The sequence below is a fragment of the Bos javanicus genome, chromosome 9, assembly GCF_032452875.1.
Source record: "Bos javanicus breed banteng chromosome 9, ARS-OSU_banteng_1.0, whole genome shotgun sequence".
NCBI lineage: Eukaryota > Metazoa > Chordata > Mammalia > Artiodactyla > Bovidae > Bos > Bos javanicus.
Window position 1 is genome coordinate 41,738,995 of NC_083876.1, and position 21,981 is coordinate 41,760,975.

General features: G+C 35.6%; 1 protein-coding gene across 1 annotated transcript in view; it reads right to left on the reverse strand.

Annotated features, from left to right (window-relative positions):
* AFG1L (AFG1 like ATPase) overlaps positions 1–21,981 on the reverse strand; it is a 198,098-nt gene that overhangs the window by 48,078 nt on the left and 128,039 nt on the right. The window contains exons 9-10 of the mRNA XM_061427653.1: positions 3,594–3,664; positions 3,237–3,337 (exon numbers count right to left, since the gene is read on the reverse strand). Coding sequence (XP_061283637.1) covers positions 3,237–3,337; positions 3,594–3,664 — 172 coding nt within the window. The remainder of the gene's footprint in view (positions 1–3,236; positions 3,338–3,593; positions 3,665–21,981) is intronic.

Genomic DNA, 21,981 nt, shown 5'->3' on the forward strand with positions numbered 1-21,981 from the left:
AAATTTGCAAATCATACATCTAATAAGGGGTTAATATCCAAACTATATGAAGAACTCATCCAATAGCAAAAAAAAAAAAAAATCCAATTTTAAAATGGGCAGATGATCTAAACAGTATTTTTCCAAAGAAAATATAGATGGCCATCAGATACATGAGATGTGTAATGTCACTAATCCTCAGGAAAATACAATTCAAATCCACAGTGAGATATCACCTTATATCAGTTGGAATGGCTAGCATAAAAAAGACAAGAAATGAGTGTTGGTGAGGATGTAGAGAAAAAGGAGCCCTTGAACACTATTGGTGGGAATGTAAATTGGTGCAGATACTATGGAAAACATTATGGAGGTTCCTTGAGAAATTAAAAAGAACTACCATATGATCCAGCAATTCTACTTCTCAGTATTTATCTGAAGAAAATAAAGACAGTAACTTGAAATTATAATATGCACCACATAATCACTGCAGCATTATTTACAATAGTCTAGACATGGAAACAACCTAAGTGCCAGTCAATGAATGAAAGCAAATGTGGTATACCTACATACTGAAATATTATTCGGCCATAAAAAAGAATGAAATCTTGCCATTTGCAACAACATGGAATGACCTTGAGGGCATTATGCTAAGTGAAGTAAGTCAGAGAGAGAAAGACAAATACTGCATGATCTCACTTATATGTGGAATCTAAAAATACAAAAACAAAACAAGAAAACCAGCTTATATCTACTGACAGCAGATTGGTGGCTGCAAGGGATGGGGCTTGGGGAATGGAAGAAATGGGTGAAAGAGGTCAAAAGGTACAAACTTTCAGTTATAAAATAAATAAGTCATAGGGATATAATGTATAGCATGAGAATTATAATTAATAATATTATATTGCATATTTGAAAGTTGCTAGATCTTAAAAATTCTCATCACAAGAAAAAAATTTTTAACTATATAAGGTAATAGGTATTACCTAGACTTACTAGTGGTCATTTTCCAGTGGTCATTTTGCAGTGTATAACAGTATTGAAATCACTATGTTGTACACCGGAAACTAATATTTTAGTAGGTCAGTTATATTTCAATTAAAAAAAATATAATCCTTCCTCAAACTTGCATCACAGCTTAATACTAGCTTAATCCAACCTATCATGTCAATATTCAATGTCAGTCATCCAGTCTGATGTAGTAAGTATCCCACAATTACAATATGGATATAAAGCAAATGTATTCAAGCAAAGTCACTGACAAATGAAGATCTAGCCAACTTGAAGAAAGAAAAAACTCAACAAGGACAATGACACCACATGAACTTTAAAAGAAAGTAACTGAAACATTCATGAATTAAACAGGGCTTTCCATGTACTCAACCAAATTATGAAACATAGGATATACTATTTTATCATCCTAAAATTTTGTCAAAAAAGGTATGCCAAAAAATAAATAGTAATTTGTTCATTGTTTATTTTAGGAATTTAGTTCCTGGTTGCTATTATAATCCATATTTTTGTCAAATAAGATAAAAATAATTATTTTTATGTGTTATCTCAGTTTTTCAAGGTAATGTTCCAATCACTCTTCTTCCTCACGACCCCCATACAGTAGACTATGAAGACTTTAGTCCCTGATTAGTGACTTTTTCCTGGTACTAAGTATCCTGAAATAATGAGCACATAGAAAAAAAAGAGATAAAAACTCAGTAGTTGCTCTAAGAGACCTACCTTTGCCCTACTACCCCAAGACACAATTGATCTGTCCTTCCCTTTCCTCACTAGGTCCCCTTCTGTGGAAGTAGGGTAAGCTTCTCAGATATATAAGATTTTTCCCAAGTTTATTTCTTGGGCAAAGTAAGTAAAACTTAAATGGAAACCCTAATAAAATTATGCCTAAAGATATTAGGTTATTAGGACCTTGATCTGGAGAAGACAATGGCACCCCACTCCAGTACTCTTGCCTAGAGAATCCCATGGACGGAGGAGCCTGGTGCTGCAGTCCCTGGGGTCTCGAGTCAGACACAACGGAGCAGCTTCGCTTTCAGTTTTCACTTTCATCATTGGAGAAGGAAATGGCACCCCACTCCAGTGTTCTTGCCTGGAGAATCCCAGGGATGGCAGAGCCTGGTGGGCTGCCATCTATGGGGTCGCACAGAGTTGGACACGACTGAAGTGACTTAGCAGTAGCAGTAGCAGGACCTTGATGAGATTGACCCAATAGAAGTATGAACAGTCCATATCACCCAGAATGACTTTCATAACCAGACACTGACATTATCAACCTGTCCGAGGATTCTAATTCATCCTAATCATTATGGGTCTTGAAGTGCTTTATTACTGTGATATCATCTGTAGATTGGATTCTTCTCTCTGGGTTGAAAATTACAAATTTAGAAGTAATGAAGTTACTAGGTTTTAAGAAAAGTAGCCATAAAATGGCTAGTAGGTATAAAAAATATTTTCTCTTCTCCCTGAAAAATAATTCCTTTTTAGTTACCTAAAAGTCAAGATAAATCAGAAAGACCAGTTGGAATGATAAATTATACATGACAACGAGGTTTTATGCTTAAAGTTATATTTAATTGACTTTGTTTTTCTTAAGATTTATAATCAACTGAATACTCATTGAGTCCTGAGAATTCCCAGAGCTTTTAAAAGAAAGAATTCATATCTATAATTAATTTGCAATCAATGTCTCTCTCATTTATATGAAACTGTGTGTGTATATATATATTTTCTCTGTTGGATATACTGTTATATAATATAGATGTCATAGTTAAAAAAATTCACTTTCCTTAACCTGACCTAAATAGGTCAGATATTATAACAATAACAGAGGATCCATGAGAACAAGGAATGGAAACTCTTTTACATCATACTTCCTGGATCATGGTAGTATTACATCATCTTCCTTTCCCCACATAGTAACCTCATATCTTTAAAAAAAAAAAATTTCTTACGTTTGACTTTTATACAATATCCCTAAAGCCCATTTTAGTTTTGCTTCCAGCTATAGTTGACAGCTCTCTCTGTATTTCTAATTTTGTGTTAGAGCCCTTCTAAGTGTAAAATTTTTGCCAATATCTATAAAAAGCACATGGGCATATACAGATGAGTATTTCTCTTAATGAGACTAATAAACCAGTTCTGACTCAGTAAATTGTATTTTAAAATTTGAAACAGGCACAGAGGAAAATATGAAGTATTTTAACATGTGAAAAGGCCACTGAGTCTGAACGTGTCTGGATACTCACTCTCTCACACAGCTCTTCAAATGTGCAGTCGGCAACGGTTCCACAAGCTTTATTCAGCCGCAGCTCTCTGCCTTGCACTTTTAGAATCCTTGGTCTAGTTACTATGGGAACATGAACAAAGACTCAATCTTGTCTGGATAATTACTATAAAATTCATCTCTTACAGATAGGAAATGCATAGCTTGATGAATAATAGCACATGATTCAACACATAAATTAGACAAAATGCTGATACAATGACTGCCACTTGAGCGTGGCATCAACCCATATACAGCAATGGAACTTATTAATTGGTCAGTGGAGATTGGGCATTGTGTTCTAAATGTATTCTCTTTCAAGAGAAATTAACTTACGTACAATCATTTTGTTTCTGAGCCAGCTCATCAAACAACTTATCCATGACAGCCTCCACATCAGCTTCACTTGTGCTACAGTGAAAAGAATAATAGAATATGAAATTAATAACACTTGAAGCCAACATCAAACAGCTGCCTGAGCCTGCTTAGCTTTTTGCCTATAAAAAAAAGAACAGGATGTTATGCTCTAAATACAAACATTAGATTTAGAATACACTTAAAAGCAGAGAATATTAACTCTCAGGTAGATGATTCTGCCTTATTTGCATACACTGAAAGACTTCTGTGCTTCTGGCTGTTTCCAGTAATGAGACGATACAGGCAGAGTAAATCCATTAATACTATGTGTACACAATGAGAAGAAAGGCTTCTGGCTCTCTCTTGCATACAAAACAAGAACAAATAGACAAGGCAGTCAAGGATCCAGCAAAGTATCCTTTGAAATCTCTACTGAGAGGGTACATGTGAAATTAAATATTGAAGCTGCCTTTTAAAAAAATCAAGTCAAACCACTGACTGAGAGGATCAAACATCCAGAATTAAATTACCAGCTTCAAAATACCAACTTGATCTGCACATCAATATGTGCAAATAAAATCAACTTTATCAGACTTCGAATACAAGGACAATTACAGACCACACAGTTTCTCTCAAAAATGTCCTTGTTGGAAATCCAAGAAAACTCTCTTCTTCTGTGATGCCCACCATTGCAGATACTATGAAGTTAGTCTCCTCAAAGAATCCTTTGTATTCTAATTAGAAACCACCATATGGTTTAGGAAACCCACATATACAAATGTGATAATACTATGGCCTTTTTTCTTCTCACTTTTTTTTTTAAAGAAGGGTTGATAAATTAACAGTCAATAAACTAAAATAACTGGCAGAAGAAATAAATGTTGTTAAAAAAACTTCAAGTGAAAATATAAGTTTACTTCGACTCTATGTACAAACTTACACAGGATGACCTGCCAATATGCTTAATTTTGACACACAAATCACTCTTATCTAGGTGTGGAAGCAATTAAACTCAGTTCTGGAATCTGTCTTAAAGTCTTATTGAAAACTCATAAATTATTTTTTCTTTACATTAAGCTTAAACTAAACCAAAATAATTTCTTCCTTGAGATAATTGTCAGGTGGCAGGCATTTAACACACAAGCACCTAATTCTTCAAATGTTCTACAGGAAATGTCTTTAGAATGCCACAAAGCACGCAGTCACTATGAAGAGTTTGGAACTGTCACATTTCAAGTAGTAACCACTCCACCTCAAGGATCTTTAAAACATCATTTGCAATGGTTAGCTTTGCAGGGGAATGCTGTTTGACTTATATAAAGCCTTGTATGATAATTGAATAGAGCTGTATCAAGGTAATAAAATGACACTACAGAGTGATTATAGAGAGAATAAATAATTTTGAAGGTACAAAGAAATCCTACAAATCAACATAAATGTCAGTGCCCACACCAAGAACCTGTATGTTTAGATGGCTTTGCCAACATCGTTCACAGGGATTCATTTGGAATCATCTCCACTTTGCAATAGTGGTGTATACACACACAACTGATGGAGAAGGGAGATATTTCTAAAAGGATATATAAAGAAGAGAGCAATGTTGACAACCCTGGACATCTGCTGGCTTTCAGTAAGTTACCCTGTCCTTATGTTAGGCATGTTACCCAATAAAGAGGGAAAAATGAATTTGGAAAAATAACCAAAATAGAAGACAGTTATGTTTCTAAAAGCATATCTGGTAAATAATTTCTTATAAACTTCCTCAGTGGTAATTTTTTTTATTCTGTGCTCAAATATACTATAATATTAAAATATGGCTCACTAGACTTTAGTTAGGCCACATCTGTGAAATATATTATAAGTGATTTCATTTATAGTGAAATTATATGTGAAATGATAAAATTATTTTTATTATAACAGCATTGTATTATATAAGATTTCTTGTATATACAAGAAATCCATTGTATTATAAAAGATTGCTCAGAAGTTACAACACCTAAAATAAAAATTTTTATTGTTATAAATTAGTCTAAAAATAATATTCATAAAAGCAATTTATGTAAGCTCACAACTGAACATACTGTTATCCACCTAAGGCCAACTTGCACTTGACCTCGGGGAGTAAGTTCTATTGACTTTCTGGATGATAGAAACCTTATCTTCGTATTGTTTAACAGCAGGATGAGCTAGTGTGTGGTTTTGGTTTTATCAGATGTTATCTATACTAATATAAAATAAACATGTAATGAAAGAAATCATTATCAGAAATGAATATATTCATAATTCCTTAACAACAACTTACAAGAAAACACTAGTCTCACATTCCATTCAGACTTCAGATTTCCTTACTTAAGAGGATGCATCAGTCAGAACTCATCAATTTTTTTAAGAATAAAAAATTAGACAAGTAACAAGAAAAATTAAAGTTACCTGTCTCTACCAGCCTAAAAGTTTTACTTAACATTCATGTTCATATATATCTGGTTTAAACATCTTGAGTATGTTTTGTAATTCTAGTAAATTTGGATGATTCTGAACATTTTCAACGTGTCACACATGGAATAAAAAAAGCTATCATTTGTTGAACAGCTATTATGCAGCAGTAAGTTTACCTATCCCATCCCCACTTGCCATGCAGTATGTATTATTATCACATATTTATTAAAGAGAAAAACAAAACTCAGAGAAATAGGTCATTTTATCTAAGATCCGAATACATAAAATTTTAAATTTTTTGTATAATGGAAAGTATTATAAATAAAATATATAGGCACATTAAACTGGGAAACACAGTGGCAATATTTATGGCATATATTTAATATTTTCAATATATTAAAAGCTCTAACATATGAAAAATTGAATACTCCAATAGGAAAACTGTCAAAGGACCTGAACAGGCAAATGGCATTAAAAAAAATAGGTCAGTGGGCAAAACACATATGTGAAGTGGTTCATTCTTACTAGTGATAAAAATGCAATGTAAAATCATGACAGACCATTCCTTTATACAAACTGGCAGAGATAAGGAAAAAGATAAAATAGCTGGAACAAGCATAGGTAAGGGGAAAAAGAACCTTCTCATGTACCACAGAATGTAAAATTGGTACAAGAGTTCAAGGCAACCAGATAATATGTAATAAAAGCATTAAAAACATGCATACCGTATCACCCCGCTATTCCACTCATAGGAATCTCATGTGTAAATAGTTAACGGTTAATGACTGTAAGGATGTTCACTGTGACACTGCTAGCATCAAAAAAAGTATAAAAGAGGGCTTCCCCGGTGGTATAGTGGCTAACAGTCCACCCACCAACACAGCGGACACGAGCTGGATCCTTGGTCCAGAAAGATTCCACATGCCGGGGAGCAACTAAGCCCACGCAACACAACTGCTGAGCCTGCGCTCTAGAGCCAGGAGCCGAAACTACTGAACCCACGTGCTGCAACTACAGAAGCCCGTGAGCCCAGAGCCTGTGCTCCACAACAAGAGAAGCCATCGAAGGGAGGAGCCTGAGCACCGCAACAAATAGCAGCCTCCACTCATCACACTAAAGAAAGCCCACACACAGTAAGGGAGACCTAGCCCAGCCAAAACTAAATACATAAATTCTTTTTAAAGTGCAAAGAACCTAAATGTCCAACAATGGGGAATTTGAAGCACATTTGGATCCACTTATACAATAGGTCATTATATGCAATTTTCCCCTCTTGTCCTGGAATTGTAATTAAGGCTCAAAGTTGATTGGGTAGAAGTGCTAAGTACCGCCAAATTGCTAGAAAGAACCACCAATAAGCCACCAATAACCGGATTCAGGCTCTTGCCCCTGTGGTTTAATCATGAGAATAACCAGCCCTATGCACCTCTACCACCCCTCTATTCCCCACACCATAGTGTCTTTAGAAGGAGGGTAAAGAAGATCAGGAATCGATGGCTTTTGTGTCTCGTTTTTGTGATAAGAGCCTTTTCCCTCCCTTCCCTTTAGGAGAGAAGAGGGTGATTTACCCCCCTCAAAACAAGTGATGAGGGAAAGTGGGATTCTAAGAATATCCTGAGGAAATATAAGGGAGGACTGGAAGAAGGAAAGACGTGTTGCTTTCGATGAGCAGGACCTTAGTAGACTAAGAAATCAGAAGGTAGGAGGTGAGCCGAGATGAAGCAGTTCATTTCTCACAACAGCCTCCCCTACTCTACCCCCCGGCCACCACCACCACCACCACCAAAGGTTTGGCACTACTAGATACACTCAAAGATACAGGTGAGGGTCAGGCTAGAAACAAGAGCATTGCCTGAAAATAACACCAAGGCAGTTCCTTAGATTCCCTCTTTTCATCTGGACAGCCAGACTCCTGTAACACCTCCACTCCAGCTGAAACCGGTACATTTACTGTCTGGGACAGTTTTAACACTGAGAAAGGTTGAAAGTCACTAAACTGCAATTCTTCAAAGTAAACAACGAAACCAACAGTCCTTACCTCTTCAGCATCCAGAACCCTACCAGTCCAGGAAGCGTCCATCCCAAGAAGTAGACAGAAAGACTGGAGACAACTTTCTGGAGGAAACTGAATAGCCAAAAAAATAAAGACCTGCTGATACTGACATCTGGGGGTTCTTCAATGGAAAACCTGACCTGCTACCTTATTATCCTCTAGTTAGGTCCACCAATCAATAAAACCCCATCTATGTACACAAACTCCTAATCAGCTTCATTTTTAAGGTGAACAGACAACAAAAGCATTTCTAGGCATTTAAGGAAATCCTGTAGGATAAAAGATAAACATCACATAAAGAAATAGAGAAAAGGATCTTGGAGGAAGAGAAGAAAAAAATACAGAGACCAAAAGGGGAAAGTTATACTCTATTATGCCTTTCATATAGGCACATTGTACTGCATAAATGCTATAAACCAAAAGGACAATTAGGGCCTAAGAAAGAGCTCTGAATAATGAATGCTAAATAAGAAGTTTAGGGAAATGGTCACCTGAAACTACCAGAACATTGTTTGTTAATTGGCTATATCCCAGTACAAAATAAAAAGCTAAAAAAAAGAGAAATTTAAGGGAAAAGGTTGAAGTAATCTTTCAGAAAATATAGCAGAAATAGAAAAAAAGATGGAAAATAAAATAGAAAATTAAAAAATTAGAAGATAAATCCAGAAGGTTCAATATCTAACTGGGAGTCATTCTAAAGTCTGGGGTCTTAGGGGGAATGAAGAACCAAATTATCAAAGAAAAAGAAAATTAAATTTTCTAGAACCGAAGGACATGATTTTCTAAATTGAAAGAATCCAATGAATACCAAGCACAAAGAAGGGGAGGAAAAAAACATTCTAAGGCACTTTATCATCAAGTTTCAGGAAAGTAGGAATAAATAAAAAGTATCCTAAAGAATTTCAAAGGAAAAACAGGTCAAACATAAAAGATCAAGAAACTTGCATATCAAACTTCACAACAGCAATAATGGAAATGTGAAGATAATGGTATAGTGCCTAGAAGTTTTGAAGGGAATATTCAAATTATGTCAAATTATTCATGCCCAAATTACTAATCAAATCAAATAAGGACATTTTTGGACAGATGAGCCCTCAAAAATATATATTTCCCATGCAGTCTTCTCAGGAAGATAGTGGAAGGTGCTCTATCAGAACAGAAAGAAGAGTTACACCGCTTGGAGGATGAAGCTCTGCCCTAGCTGACTCTCCTGATGATGACGGCTGTAAACTCTGCACAAGGTACAAGAACAGGTAACCTGAAGGCACTGGAAAGTGAACAGAGCAGGTAGGTTCTAGAAGAAGCCCACCCTTGGGAGAAGGGGGAAATGGCATGCTACTCATTTTTATAGCTTTCAGACTAAAGACAATAAAATCAGTACTGCTCAAGGCAACTAAAATCCCAATAGAAAACCTACAGTTCTTAAAGCATGAAGAACCAGAGGAGAGTAGCAGGTAATCACAGAGATGGAAAATCAGGGGGAATTTCAGAAAAAGTGTTTCTAAATTGCCAAAAGATATCAATCTGGAAAATTTCTGAAATCTGTATTTATCACAATACTTCATGTGTCCTCAAATAATGAGTGTCCATAATAACAAACAATGAATCATTTTTTATTATAGGGTTATACTAAAAGTTTCAGCAGTTTTCAATCCAAAAAACTTCATAATAATAATAAATTCATGGCTTATCACTAGTATGAGTCAATATACTATGACAAGATTATGTATTTCAATAGTATGAAAATGATCTTTACCTGATACAGACTTATGATAGTAGAAAACATTAGAAGGAAATATTAACACAAAATAAATACTAAACAAAATTATTTTAAAATTTAAATACATCAGAAATTTAATATGTGAAAGTCATCATTTTTTAAAGTTTTTACGTTTATTATTTTTAAAGGCTTTTTAAATCCCTCTGTCCATGGGATTTTCCAGGCAAGAGTACTGGAGTGGGGTGCCATTGCCTTCTCCAAAAACACATAGTATTAATTACCAAATCTGATAGTCCTGACCTTTTCTGGTTAATAAATATATTCCAGACATAGGAAAATGTCTTTCATTTTGTACCGATATTGATCAAATCAATGACAGTGTGTCCTGAAACATTTTCAACTTGGGTATTAGGATACATACTGCTTCATATAAATTCATTTCCTTTAATAGCAAGTGTCTGGTTTTGTTTACTCAATATTATGTGAGATTCATCCTTATCGATGTATGTAGTAGTTTTTTTTTTCTGTACGGTGATATTCTATTGCATTAAAACACCACAATTTATTATTCTACTGTTGATGAGTGTATTAGTCTGCTAGGGCTGCCACAAAAGAATACCACAGACTGGTGGCATAAACAACAGAAATATATTTTATCACAGTTCTGGAGGATGGAAGTCTTAAGATCAAATTGTGGTCAGGTTTCATTTCTTCTGAAGTTCATCTTGGCTTGCACATGGCCATCTCATCGCTATGTCCTCACGTGGTCTTTCCTCTGGTGTCTCTTCCTCTTCTTATAGAGACAGCAGTCCTATGAGATGAGGGTTCCACCCATATGACCTCATGTAAGTAATTACCTCCTTAAAGGCCCTACCCCCAAATACAGTTCCATTTGGGTTAGGACTCCAACTATGAATTTTGGAGGAACACAATTCAGTTCCTAACAATGAGCATTTGTGTAATTTATAGCTTGGGGCTACTATGAATAGTACTACTGTGAACATTCTAGTATGAGCCTTTTGGTAAACTTCTTATACATGTTTGCTGGAGTAGAATTGCTATCCATAGGCTAAATCTGCATTCAGCTTCGTAGATACTACCAGTATCTACTGCAGATACTGCAGCTTTCCAAAGGAGTTGAAGCAATTTATTCCCACACTTACAGTGCACAAAAAGTTCTACTTGTTCCATATCTTTGCCAACACTTGGTGTTCTCCTTATATTCCATTTTAGTGGTTATAGTAGACATATGATAAATAATTTTAATCTAAGTTGCCTCAAATTATTTTTAGAAAGGAAATAAAAATACAAATATGATTTAATCAGTGCAATAGTTAGCATTTTCTTGGTAAAATGTCATTATGATATACATGAAAATTTTCAAATCTATTCTTAAAACACCTAAGATCGCTTGACTTTTTTTAAGTAGTAAATTTCAAGAATGTAACTTTATTATAAAAATTTCAACCAGAGAAAATGTCTTTAACTTCCAAAAGGGGGGTGGGGGTAAATGCACTTATAATGGAGAAAAACAAGAGTAACAGCAGTGATTCTGCAACTCCAGGACCCTCTTGTCAGTTTTCCAGTGAAACTATTTCAAAAGACAGCAGCATTATCTTACACTAAAAATCTATTCTCAGAAATACAATCATGTCTGTAAAGTTCCAAAAAAGATTAAGGGTCAGCTAGCTTCAAAACAAAACAAAACTAGTGTTTAGAACATACAATATAAGGTTGCCAACAGGTATATTCAGAAAACAAATATACAAAAACCACACAAGGATATAGACTATATGAAATACAAATAGTGATTAAAATTACTCTCAAATTACAAACATACTTGAAAGTATTCCAGCCTAACCAGTAAAAATGAGGAGGGATGAAGCCTGGTAGTCAAAAGCAGTTGCATGGAAAAGCTACAGCGTAAAGATGCCACTAAATTAAACATAATTTTTTTCACTGTAAAAGGGGAGCTAAATTCAGAATTTTCTTCTGGGGCTATAAGAATATCATGTCACATGGATGGAAGAATGTGTTCTGTTCAGCTTTGTGTAGTTCAATTTTAACCACAGAGGCATATCTTAAAGAAGAGTGACTTGAGTAGCATCAAAATGATCAGCAGAAAATACAGGAATTAAGCTCAGATGCTCTGAATCATATTCCCTTTTCTCTCATAAGGGAAGACAGGACCATAAGCTCCTACAAGTGAGTAGGGATAAAGAATTTAAGGGACTTCTAATTCTGGATAACTGCCCCATCAGAGGGATGCCTCGGTAGAGTAGATGAGATGCAAAACAGAAAATCTGCTCACAGATAATCAAAAGGTGACTATGGTCAGAGAATTAAGTCATATTTGAAGAAGCAGAGTCACTCTTTTCCAACGTTCTTTCTTGACAGGGGTCGGAGTATGAGGGACCCAAGCAGAGCACAGACTTTTTCCTCTGTTCTAAATGCTCTGGGTAAAATCCACCCATTTCACTGCTTCTGTCACTTTTATGCTAGACTCAGAAACTGCAGTAGAGTTTTCTGTCAAGTAAAAACTACTGTGTCTTTAAGTCAGAAAAGCCCTGGAATCGACCACTATTTCATTGCCAGGAAATTTGGCATCAACAACTATAGGAATCCTGGATTAAAAGCCTGACTGCTTCAAAAGTATGAGAATTGTGATTTATTTTTCCACAATAAATTAGTAAACAGAGAGGAAAGTAATCAGTTATCTCAATTTTGAGAAAGTTTCTATGGCTAAAATCAGGCATTTGACATAAAACTTACACTCAAGAAATAGAGTATGTCAAAAGAGACTTTATTGTTGCTGAATTGTTTGAAATTCTCAACAAAAATTCCAAAACAAGGGGAGGTTTCTAGAAGAGGGTCACACATGAATTTAAATGGAAATTAATTTCTTCAAGAACCTCCTACTTCATTAGGATTGACTCAGAGGAACAGAATGCTACCCACACTTTGCCCCTTTATCCCCCTTTAAAAATCAACAGCTTGTTAAGGTATCAACAAGTAGAATAGAGTTGGCTTTCCTTGGTGCCTCTCTCTTCATGTTCTCTATTCCAGAGAGCCAAAGTTGATTCAACGAGGGAGAAATTTCCCCTTCCTCTTAGAGTTCTTGTGCCAAACTTCCCTGGCAGTGAGCCTTCTCACTCTACTGATTCCTTGTGCATTCACGCTGTACAGCTCTTTGTGCTCATACCAAACATAATCTGGGGCTGGAGGCAGGTCTAAGATTAAGTTGGTTTATACTCGCCTTAATATAAAACAGACTTGGTTGCATTTCAAATCCTGTAGGTTTGTTTTACATAACAGAATCAGTTGTTAGGATGGATTTTTGTCCTAGTATTTATCTTCCTCTCAATCACTCAAAGACTTAATTGATTGTGCAGAGATCCATTTCAGTCTCTAAATTTCCCACCCTTCTCAATCACCTGGAGAGTAACTTAACTGGTTCCATTAATCTTGACCTATGTATAATGCAAGCAAGCAGGATCTGGTGCCTTTAACTCTCAAATTCCAGACCTTCAACCCTCCTTCTCAGTCCCACTCTCCATATAAAATTTCTACTAAATCTATATATTACATTGCCCACAAATAAATCAATGGTGTAACATGTAAAACTGCAACTTGGTAGATCCAAACATAATTATTTTTCTTAAAATTTCAGAAAGGCTAAAAGAATTGAACATTTTAAACAACAACAATAAAAACAAAAAGGAAGCTGGAGAATAAGAATCTCTAACTCCTGTTTAAGTGAAGAAGATAGTCACATCCACCTCAGAAAAAGAGGCCAGGGAATTTTAGTAGGTTAAAAAAAAAAGGTACACAGCAAAATTAACTAAACACATAGGACTTTTGCCAGATCAGCTTGACCTAAGTTGAAGATTTTTACTTATAAATGTGATATATTTGAAGATGAAATAACAAGATAAGAATGCTAAGGAAAGTTAGCAACTTTCCTCTGTACTTTTATATGTGTAAGTATATATATTATCTACACATGTACATATTGTATACATAGCCTATTTATACTTTACTAGATGAGTACAGTCATACAACTGAACATTTTTGTCAATATGTTTAGCTGGAAATGGTGAGCCAGCTCCATTCTGGTCCTGTCTAGCATGCTCACAAACAAACACTGTAATATGCTGTTAAATTACAGTTCAATAAATGGATAGATGATAAAAGGTATGCTGAGCTGACTAATGGAAACTGATACTGAAATACATAGAAGATGGACTTCTTTTGCTGCTGTTTCAAATATTTCAAATATTCAAATTTCAAATCCTTGACATTTTAATTCAGGAGTCCTTAAGTGAATATAAAATTAATTAATAAATTTTAACACACATATAAATTACACCAAATAAGACAATTTTGTGATTTTTGAAAGACATAATAAACGGCCTACCTGACTATAGTACATAAAGTAGAAAATTGTTACTGTTATATTTTACTAGTATACAGTTGTAAAGATTGGGGCAGGAGGAGAAGGGGATGACAGATTGAGGGCAGGAGGAGAAGGGGACGACAGAGGATGAGATGGTTGGATGGCATCACCAACTCAAGGGACATGAGTTTGGGTAGACTCCGGGAGTTGATGATGGACAGGGAGGCCTGGCATGCAGCAGTCCATGGGGTCTCAAAGAGTTGGACATGACTGAGCAACTGAACTGATACAGTTGTAAGCTTGGAGTGTCACACAGAGTTACTCATAGATAAAATATCAATAGGAGTTCTTATGACAACGATACTACTGTGTAAACTACTTCTGAGAATCAATTATCTTTTCCCTACAGGTGGCCTTAGAGTAAAGATTCATTACCATTACTGATATTTTAATTATCAAAACATATAGCAACATACAATACTTCATCTTGAATTTGAGACATTTCAGTTTGAATGAAACATTATATTTTATATGTTTCATACAGATAAAAGTTCTTCACTAAAAAAATGACCCAAAATATAATGGAAAAATTATTAAAAGGATGAAAATGTTACACTAAAAACATGTACTTAATGTAAGAGAAATAAGTAAAGGAAGAACAGAGAAACAAAAAGTCATGAAACGTACAGAAAATGAAAAGTAAAAGCTGACGTAAATCCAATTATATCAGTAATAACATAATGTGTGAATGAATTAAACAATTTAATCAAAAGGCAAAGATTGGTGGACTGGATAAAAAGGTGAGTTACAACTATATGCTGTCTATAGAAGATATGCTTTACATTTAAAGATACAAATAAGTTGAAAATAAAAGAATGAAAAAAAGATATATCATGAAAAAAGCAACCACTATTAATATCAGACAAAACAGACTTTAAAACAACAAAAATGTGATGAGAAACTAAAAGGAACATTTTATAATGATAAAACTATCAACCCATCAGGATGATATAACAATTATAAATATGTATGTGCCTAGAAACAAAGCCCTCAAAATTCATGAAGCAAAAACTGACATAACTGAAAGGAGAAATAGACAATGCAACAGTAATAGTTTGGAGACTTCAATATCCAACTTTCAATAGTTGATAGAACTAGAGGGAAGATCAACAAGAAATAATAAGACTTGAATACACTATACACAAATTAGACTAATATACAAAACACTTCACTCAATAACCAAGAAATATACATTTTTCTCAAATGCACATGAAACATTCTCAAAGAAAGATCATATCCTATGCCATAAAACAATTTTTCAATTAAAGGGAATTGAAATTATGCAGAGTATTCTCTAGTCACAGTACAGTGAAATTAGAAATTGGTAACAAAGACGTATTTGGAAAATTCACAAATGTGTGGAAATAAAACAGCACACTCCTAAGTAACCAATGGGTCAAAAAAAGAAATGAAAAAGAAAATTAGAAAATACTTTGAAAGAAAGCAAATGAAGACATAATATACCAAACTTATGAGATGCAGCAGAAGTAGTGCTTATGGGTAAATTTATAGCTATAAATGCCAACATAAAAAAGAAGAAAAATCTCAAACTAATAATCTAACTTTCTACTATAAGACTCTTAGAAAATTAATCTAAAACAAGTAGAAATAATAAAGATTAGAGTGGAAATTAATGAAGTGAAGAATATAAAAATAATAGAGCAAATAATAAAACCAAAAGTTAATTCTTTGCAAAGGTGAATAAAATGGACAAACTTCTAGCTAAGGAAAAGACTGAAAACTAAAATTACTAACATCAGGGATGAAAGAGACAACATTACTACCAACCTTATAGAAATAAAAAAGAATTATAAGGGAATAATATTAACAACTGTACCAACGAAATAGGTAACTTCGATAAATGGTAAAATTCCTAGAAAGACACATATCACTGAAGCTGACTCAAGAAAAAGACAAAATCTAAATAGAAAAGGAGGGAATTCTTCAAAACTCTTTCTATGAGGCCAGTATTACCTTGACAGCAAAATCAGACAAAGACATCAGTTCAGTTCAGTTGCTCAGTCGTGTCTGACTCTTTGTGACCCCATGAACCGCAGCACGCCAGGCCTTCCTGTCTCCATCACCAACTACTGGAGTCCACCCAAACCCATGTCCATTGAGTCAGTGATGCCATCCAACCATCTCATCCTCTATCATCCCCTTCTCCTACTGCCTTCAATCTTTCCCAGCATCAGGGTCTTTTCCAATGAGTCAGCTCTTCACATCAGGTGACCGAAGTATTGGAGTTTCAGCTTCAACATCAGTCCTTGCAATGAACACTCAGGACTGGTCTCCTTTAGGATGGACTGGTTGGATCTCCCTGCAGCCCAGGGGACTCTCAAGAGTCTTCTCCAACGCCATAGTTCAGAAGCATCAATTCTTCGGCACTCAGCTTTCTTTATAGTCCAACTCTCACATTCATACGTGACCACTGGAAAAACCATAGCCTTGACTAGACGAACCTTTGTTGACAAAGTAATGTCTCTGCTTTTTAATATGCTGTCTAGGTGGGTCATAACTTTCCTTCCAAGGAGTAAGCATCTTTTAATTTCATGGCTGCAGTCACCATCTGCAGTGATTTTGGAGCCCAGAAAAATAAAGTCAGCCACTGTTTCCACTGTTTCCACTGTTTCCCCATCTATTTGCCATGAAGTGATGGGACCGGATGCCATGATCTTAGCTTTCTGAATGTTGAGCTTTAAGCCAACTTTTTCACTCTCCTCTTTCACCTTCATCAAGAGGCTTTTTAGTTCCTCTTCACTTTCTGCCATAAGGGTGGTGTCATCTGCATATCTGAGGTTATTGATATTTCTCCTGGCAATCTTGATTCCAGCTTGTGCTTCTTCCAGCCCAGCGTTTCTCATGATGTACTCTGCACATAAGTTAAATAAGCAGGGTGACAATATACAGCCTTGACGTACTCCTTTTCCTATTTGGAACCAGTCTGTTGTTCCATATTCAGTTCTAACTGTTGCTTCCTGACCGCCATACAGGTTTCTCAAGAGGCAGATCAGGTGGTCTGGTATTCCCATCTCTTGAAAAATTTTCCACAGTTTATTGTAATCCACATAGTCAAAGGCTTTGGCATAGTCAATAAAGCAGAAATAGATGTTTTTCTGGAACTCACTTGCTTTTTCCATGATCCAGCGGTTGTTGGCAATTTGATCTCTCATTCCTCTGCTTTTTCTAAAACCAGCTTGAACATCTGGAAGTTCACGGTTCACGTATTGCTGAAGCCTGGCTTGGAGAATTTTGAGCATTTCTTTAGTAGCATGTGAGATGAGTGCAATTGTGCGGTAGTTTGAGCATTCTTTGGCATTGCCTTTCTTTGGGATTAGAATGAAAACTGACCTTTTCCAGTCCTGTGGCCACTGCTGAGTTTTTCAAATTTGCTGGCATATTGAGTGCAGTACTTTCACAGCATCATCTTTCAGGATTTGAAAGAGCTCAACTGGAATTCCATCACCTCCACTAGCTTTGTTCGTAGTGATGCTTTCTAAGGCCCACTTGACTTCACATTCCAGGATGTCTGGATCTAGGTGAGTGACTACACCATTGTGATTATCTGGGTCATGAAGATCTTTTTTGTATAGATCTTCTGTGTGTTCTTGCTCCCTCTTCTTAATATCTTCTGCTTCTGTTAGGTCCCTACTGTTTCTGTCCTTTATTGTGCCCATTTTGCATGAAATGTTCCCTTGGTATCTCTAATTTTCTTAAAGAGATCTCTAGTCTTTCCCATTCTGTTTTTTTCCTCTATTTCTTTGCATTGATCGCTGAGGAAGGCTTTCTTATCTCTTCTTGCTATTCTTTGGAACTCTGCATTCAAATGGGTATATTTTTCTTTTTCTCCTTTGCTTTTCACTTCCCTTCTTTTCACAGCTATTTGCAAGGCCTCCTCAGATAGCCAATTTGCTTTTTTGCATTTCTTTTTCTTTGGGATGGTCTTGATTCCTGTCTCCTGTATAATGTCACGAATCTCCATCCATCGTCAAAGATATCACCAAAACAGAAAACTACTGACCAATACATCTCATGAATATAAACACAAAAATTCTCAACAAAATACTAGCAAACTAAACCAGCAATATATATAAAGGATTATACACCATGACTGGGGCTTCACTGGTGGCTCAGATGGTAAAGAATCTACCTACAGTGTGGGAGACCTGGGTTCGATCCCTGGGTTGGGAAGATCCCCTGGAGAAGGGCATGGCAACCCACTCCAGTATTCTTGCCTGGAGAACCTCCATGGACAGAGGAGCCTAGTGGCCTACAGTCCATGAGGTTGCAAAGAGTCAGACATGACTAAGCACAGAACATACAACATAACCAAGTGAGATTTATCCCAGAAATGCAAGGTTGATTTAAAATCCAAACATCAATTAATAAAATATATCACATCAATGGTATAATGGACAAAAACCACATGATCATATCAATAGAAACAGAAAATGTATGACAAAATCCAACTCCCCTTAATGTCAAAACACTCAAAAACTAGGAATAGAAGAGAATGTCCTTAATCTAATAAAGGACATCTGTGAAAAACCCAGAGCTAACAGCATAATTAATGGTGAAATACTGAAGTCTTTCCCTCAAGCTCAGGAATAAGACAAGCGTGTCCATTCTTTATGATAGAATATACCACTTCTATTCAACATTTCACTGAAGGTTCTAGACAGGACATTTAGTCAAGAAAAATAAATAAAAAGGCATTCAGATTGGAAAGGGAAAAGTAAACTGTCTCTATTTCCAGGTGACATGATCTTGTATTTAGAAAATTCTAAGGAAGCTACTGGAAAATATTAGAACAAATAAATGAGTTTAGCAAGGCTTCAGGCTATAAGAGCAATATGCAAAAATCAATTACATTCTTAAACCATACCAATGAAGAAACCAAAAATGAAATTAGGAAAACAATTCCATTTATGCCAGTTTCAAAAAGAATAAAATGTTTTTGAATAAATTTAATAGAAGTATTTGCAAATTTTATTCACTGAAAACTTAAAACATTATTGAAAGGAATTAAAGAAGGGGCTTCGCTGGTAGCTCAGATGGTAAAGAATATGCCTGTAGTGCACAGAGACCTGGGTTCAGTCCCTAGGTTGGGAAGATCCTCTGGAGAAGGGAATGGCCATCCACTCTAGTACTCTTTCAGTACTGGAAAATTCCACGGACAAGAGGAGCCTGGTGGGCCCCAGTCCATGGGATCACAAAGAGTTAGATACAACTGAACAACTAACACTTCCACTTCCAAAGAAGACCAAAATTAATGGAAAGATAGCTGCTAGGAGCTGAACTGTGTCCTTCAAAAAGATGTTAAAGCACTAGCCCCCAATATCTGTGAATGTGATCTTACTTAGGCTCTTTGCAAATGTAATTAAGTTTAGATGCAGTCATAGTGGATTAGGGTGCTCTCTAATGTGGTAACTGGTGTCCTTACATAAAGAGGAAATTTGGAAACACACAAACATAGGGAAAATATCATATGAAGCTAGAGGCAGAGACTAGAGCAATGCACCTACAAATCAAGAACTTCACCAGAAGCATGGAATAGGTTCTCCTTCACACTGCCCAGAAAGAACCAAGCTGCCAACACTTTGATTTCAGACTTCTAATCTCCAGAACGAGAGGATAAATTCCTACTTTCTAAGATATTCAGTTAGGGGTACTTTGTATGGCAGCCCTAGGAAACGAATAAAACATTGCATGTTCATGGATCAGAAGACTTAATGTTATATCCCCAATGTGATTTACAAATTTAACACAATTCCTATCAAAGTTACAGATGGCTTCTTTGCAGAATTTGACAAGCTGATCCTCAAATTCATATGGAAATCCAAAGGCCTCAGAATAGCCGAAACAATCTCTAAAATACAACAAAACAAAGTTGGAGGACTCACATTTCCCAATTTCAAAACTTAGAACAAAGTTATGGCAATCAAGACAGTGTGGTATCGACATAAAGTTAGACAAATAGATCATGGAATATAAATGAGGGACCAGAAATAACCCTTTATGTTTACAGTCAGTCGATTTTCAAAAAGGAGGTCAACACAATTCACTAGGACAAGAATACTCTTTTCAACAAACAGTACTAGGGCAACTGAGTATCTCCATGCAACAGAGAGAAGATAGACCACATATAAAAATATATAAAAAATATAAAAATAATTTGTTCACACCACATATAAAAATAATTTGAAATTAACCAAACACACAAATATAAGAGCTAAAAGAGTAAAACTCTTAGAAGAAAATATAGGTAACAATTACTGTGACCCTGGATTAGACAACAGTTTATCAAACGTGACACACCAAAAGCATAAGCAACAAAAGAAAAAACACATTGATCTTAAATTAAAAGTTTACAATTTTGTGCTTCAAAGACACTGCCGAGAAAATTTTAAAAAAACAGAATGTGAGAATATTTGCAAATCATATATCTGACAAGTGACTTGTATCTAGAATAAAGACACTTAAAATTAAATAATAAAAAGACAAATGATCCAATTTAAAAACAGGCAAAGTATGTATAAGAATGAAATTAGAGCAGTTTCTCACATCAAATATAAAATTAAACTCAAAATGGATTAAAGACCTAAATGTAAGACCAGAAACCATAAAACTCCTATAAGAAAACAAGCCAAACACGCTGACATAAATCATGGCAATATTTTTTTGGATCAAGCTCCTAGAGCAAAGGAAATGGAAGTAAAAACAAACAAATGAGTCCTAATTAGACTTAAAAACTTTTGCACAGCAAAGGAAATTATTGACAAAATGAAAAGAAATCAATAGAACATTAAGCAATAGAGACAATAAAAGCTATTTCTCTGAGAAGATGAATGGATTAATAAGACCCTCACTAGCATAATCAGAAAAAATAGAGAAAACTTGAACCTTTTTCAAAAAAACACTTTTTATTGTAGAAAATTTCACACATACATACACGTAAAGACAACAACAGTATAAGAAACCTGATGTGACAATCATGATGTAACACTCAGTACGTGGCCACTCTGGTTTCATCTATACCTCCTCTCAATTCTTCCACCCTGGACTATTTTAAAGCATGTCCCGTACACCATATTGTTTTATTTGTTAATACTTTAGTTTATTGGAGAAGGAAATGGCAACCCACTCCAGTATCCTTGCCTGGAAAATCCCATGGACAGAAGAGCCTGGCAGGCTGTACAGTCCATGGGGTCAAAATAAGTGACTAACACACACTTTAGTTTATAACTATGTTGATGACTTAAGTAGATAAACCTATATGTTCTGTGTCAAAAAGCTAACAATAAAATTTAATCTGTAAACATCCCTTCCCCAGACTTAAGAAATGCCCAGATCAACAGCCTGAACCTCATTAAACTAGACAGTTTCTCTAACTGCCAGAGGCAGAAATTCTGCCCTCTGCCCTGTGAGGAACAGACTTCAGGAAGGCCGAGTCTAATCTTAACTAAGGACGAGAAACTTTGATTCACACAGACTGACAGTGAACATTCAGGCATGTCCTAGGATTTACATCCAGTCATTGTACCTGGTGAATGGGCTTCCCTGGTGGCTCAGATGGTAAAGAATCCACCTGCAATGCAGGAGACCTGGGTTCGATCCCTGAGTTGGGAAGATCCCCTGGAGGAGGGCATGGCAATCCACTCCAGTATTCTTGCCTGGAGAATCCCATGGATAGAGGAGCCTGGCAG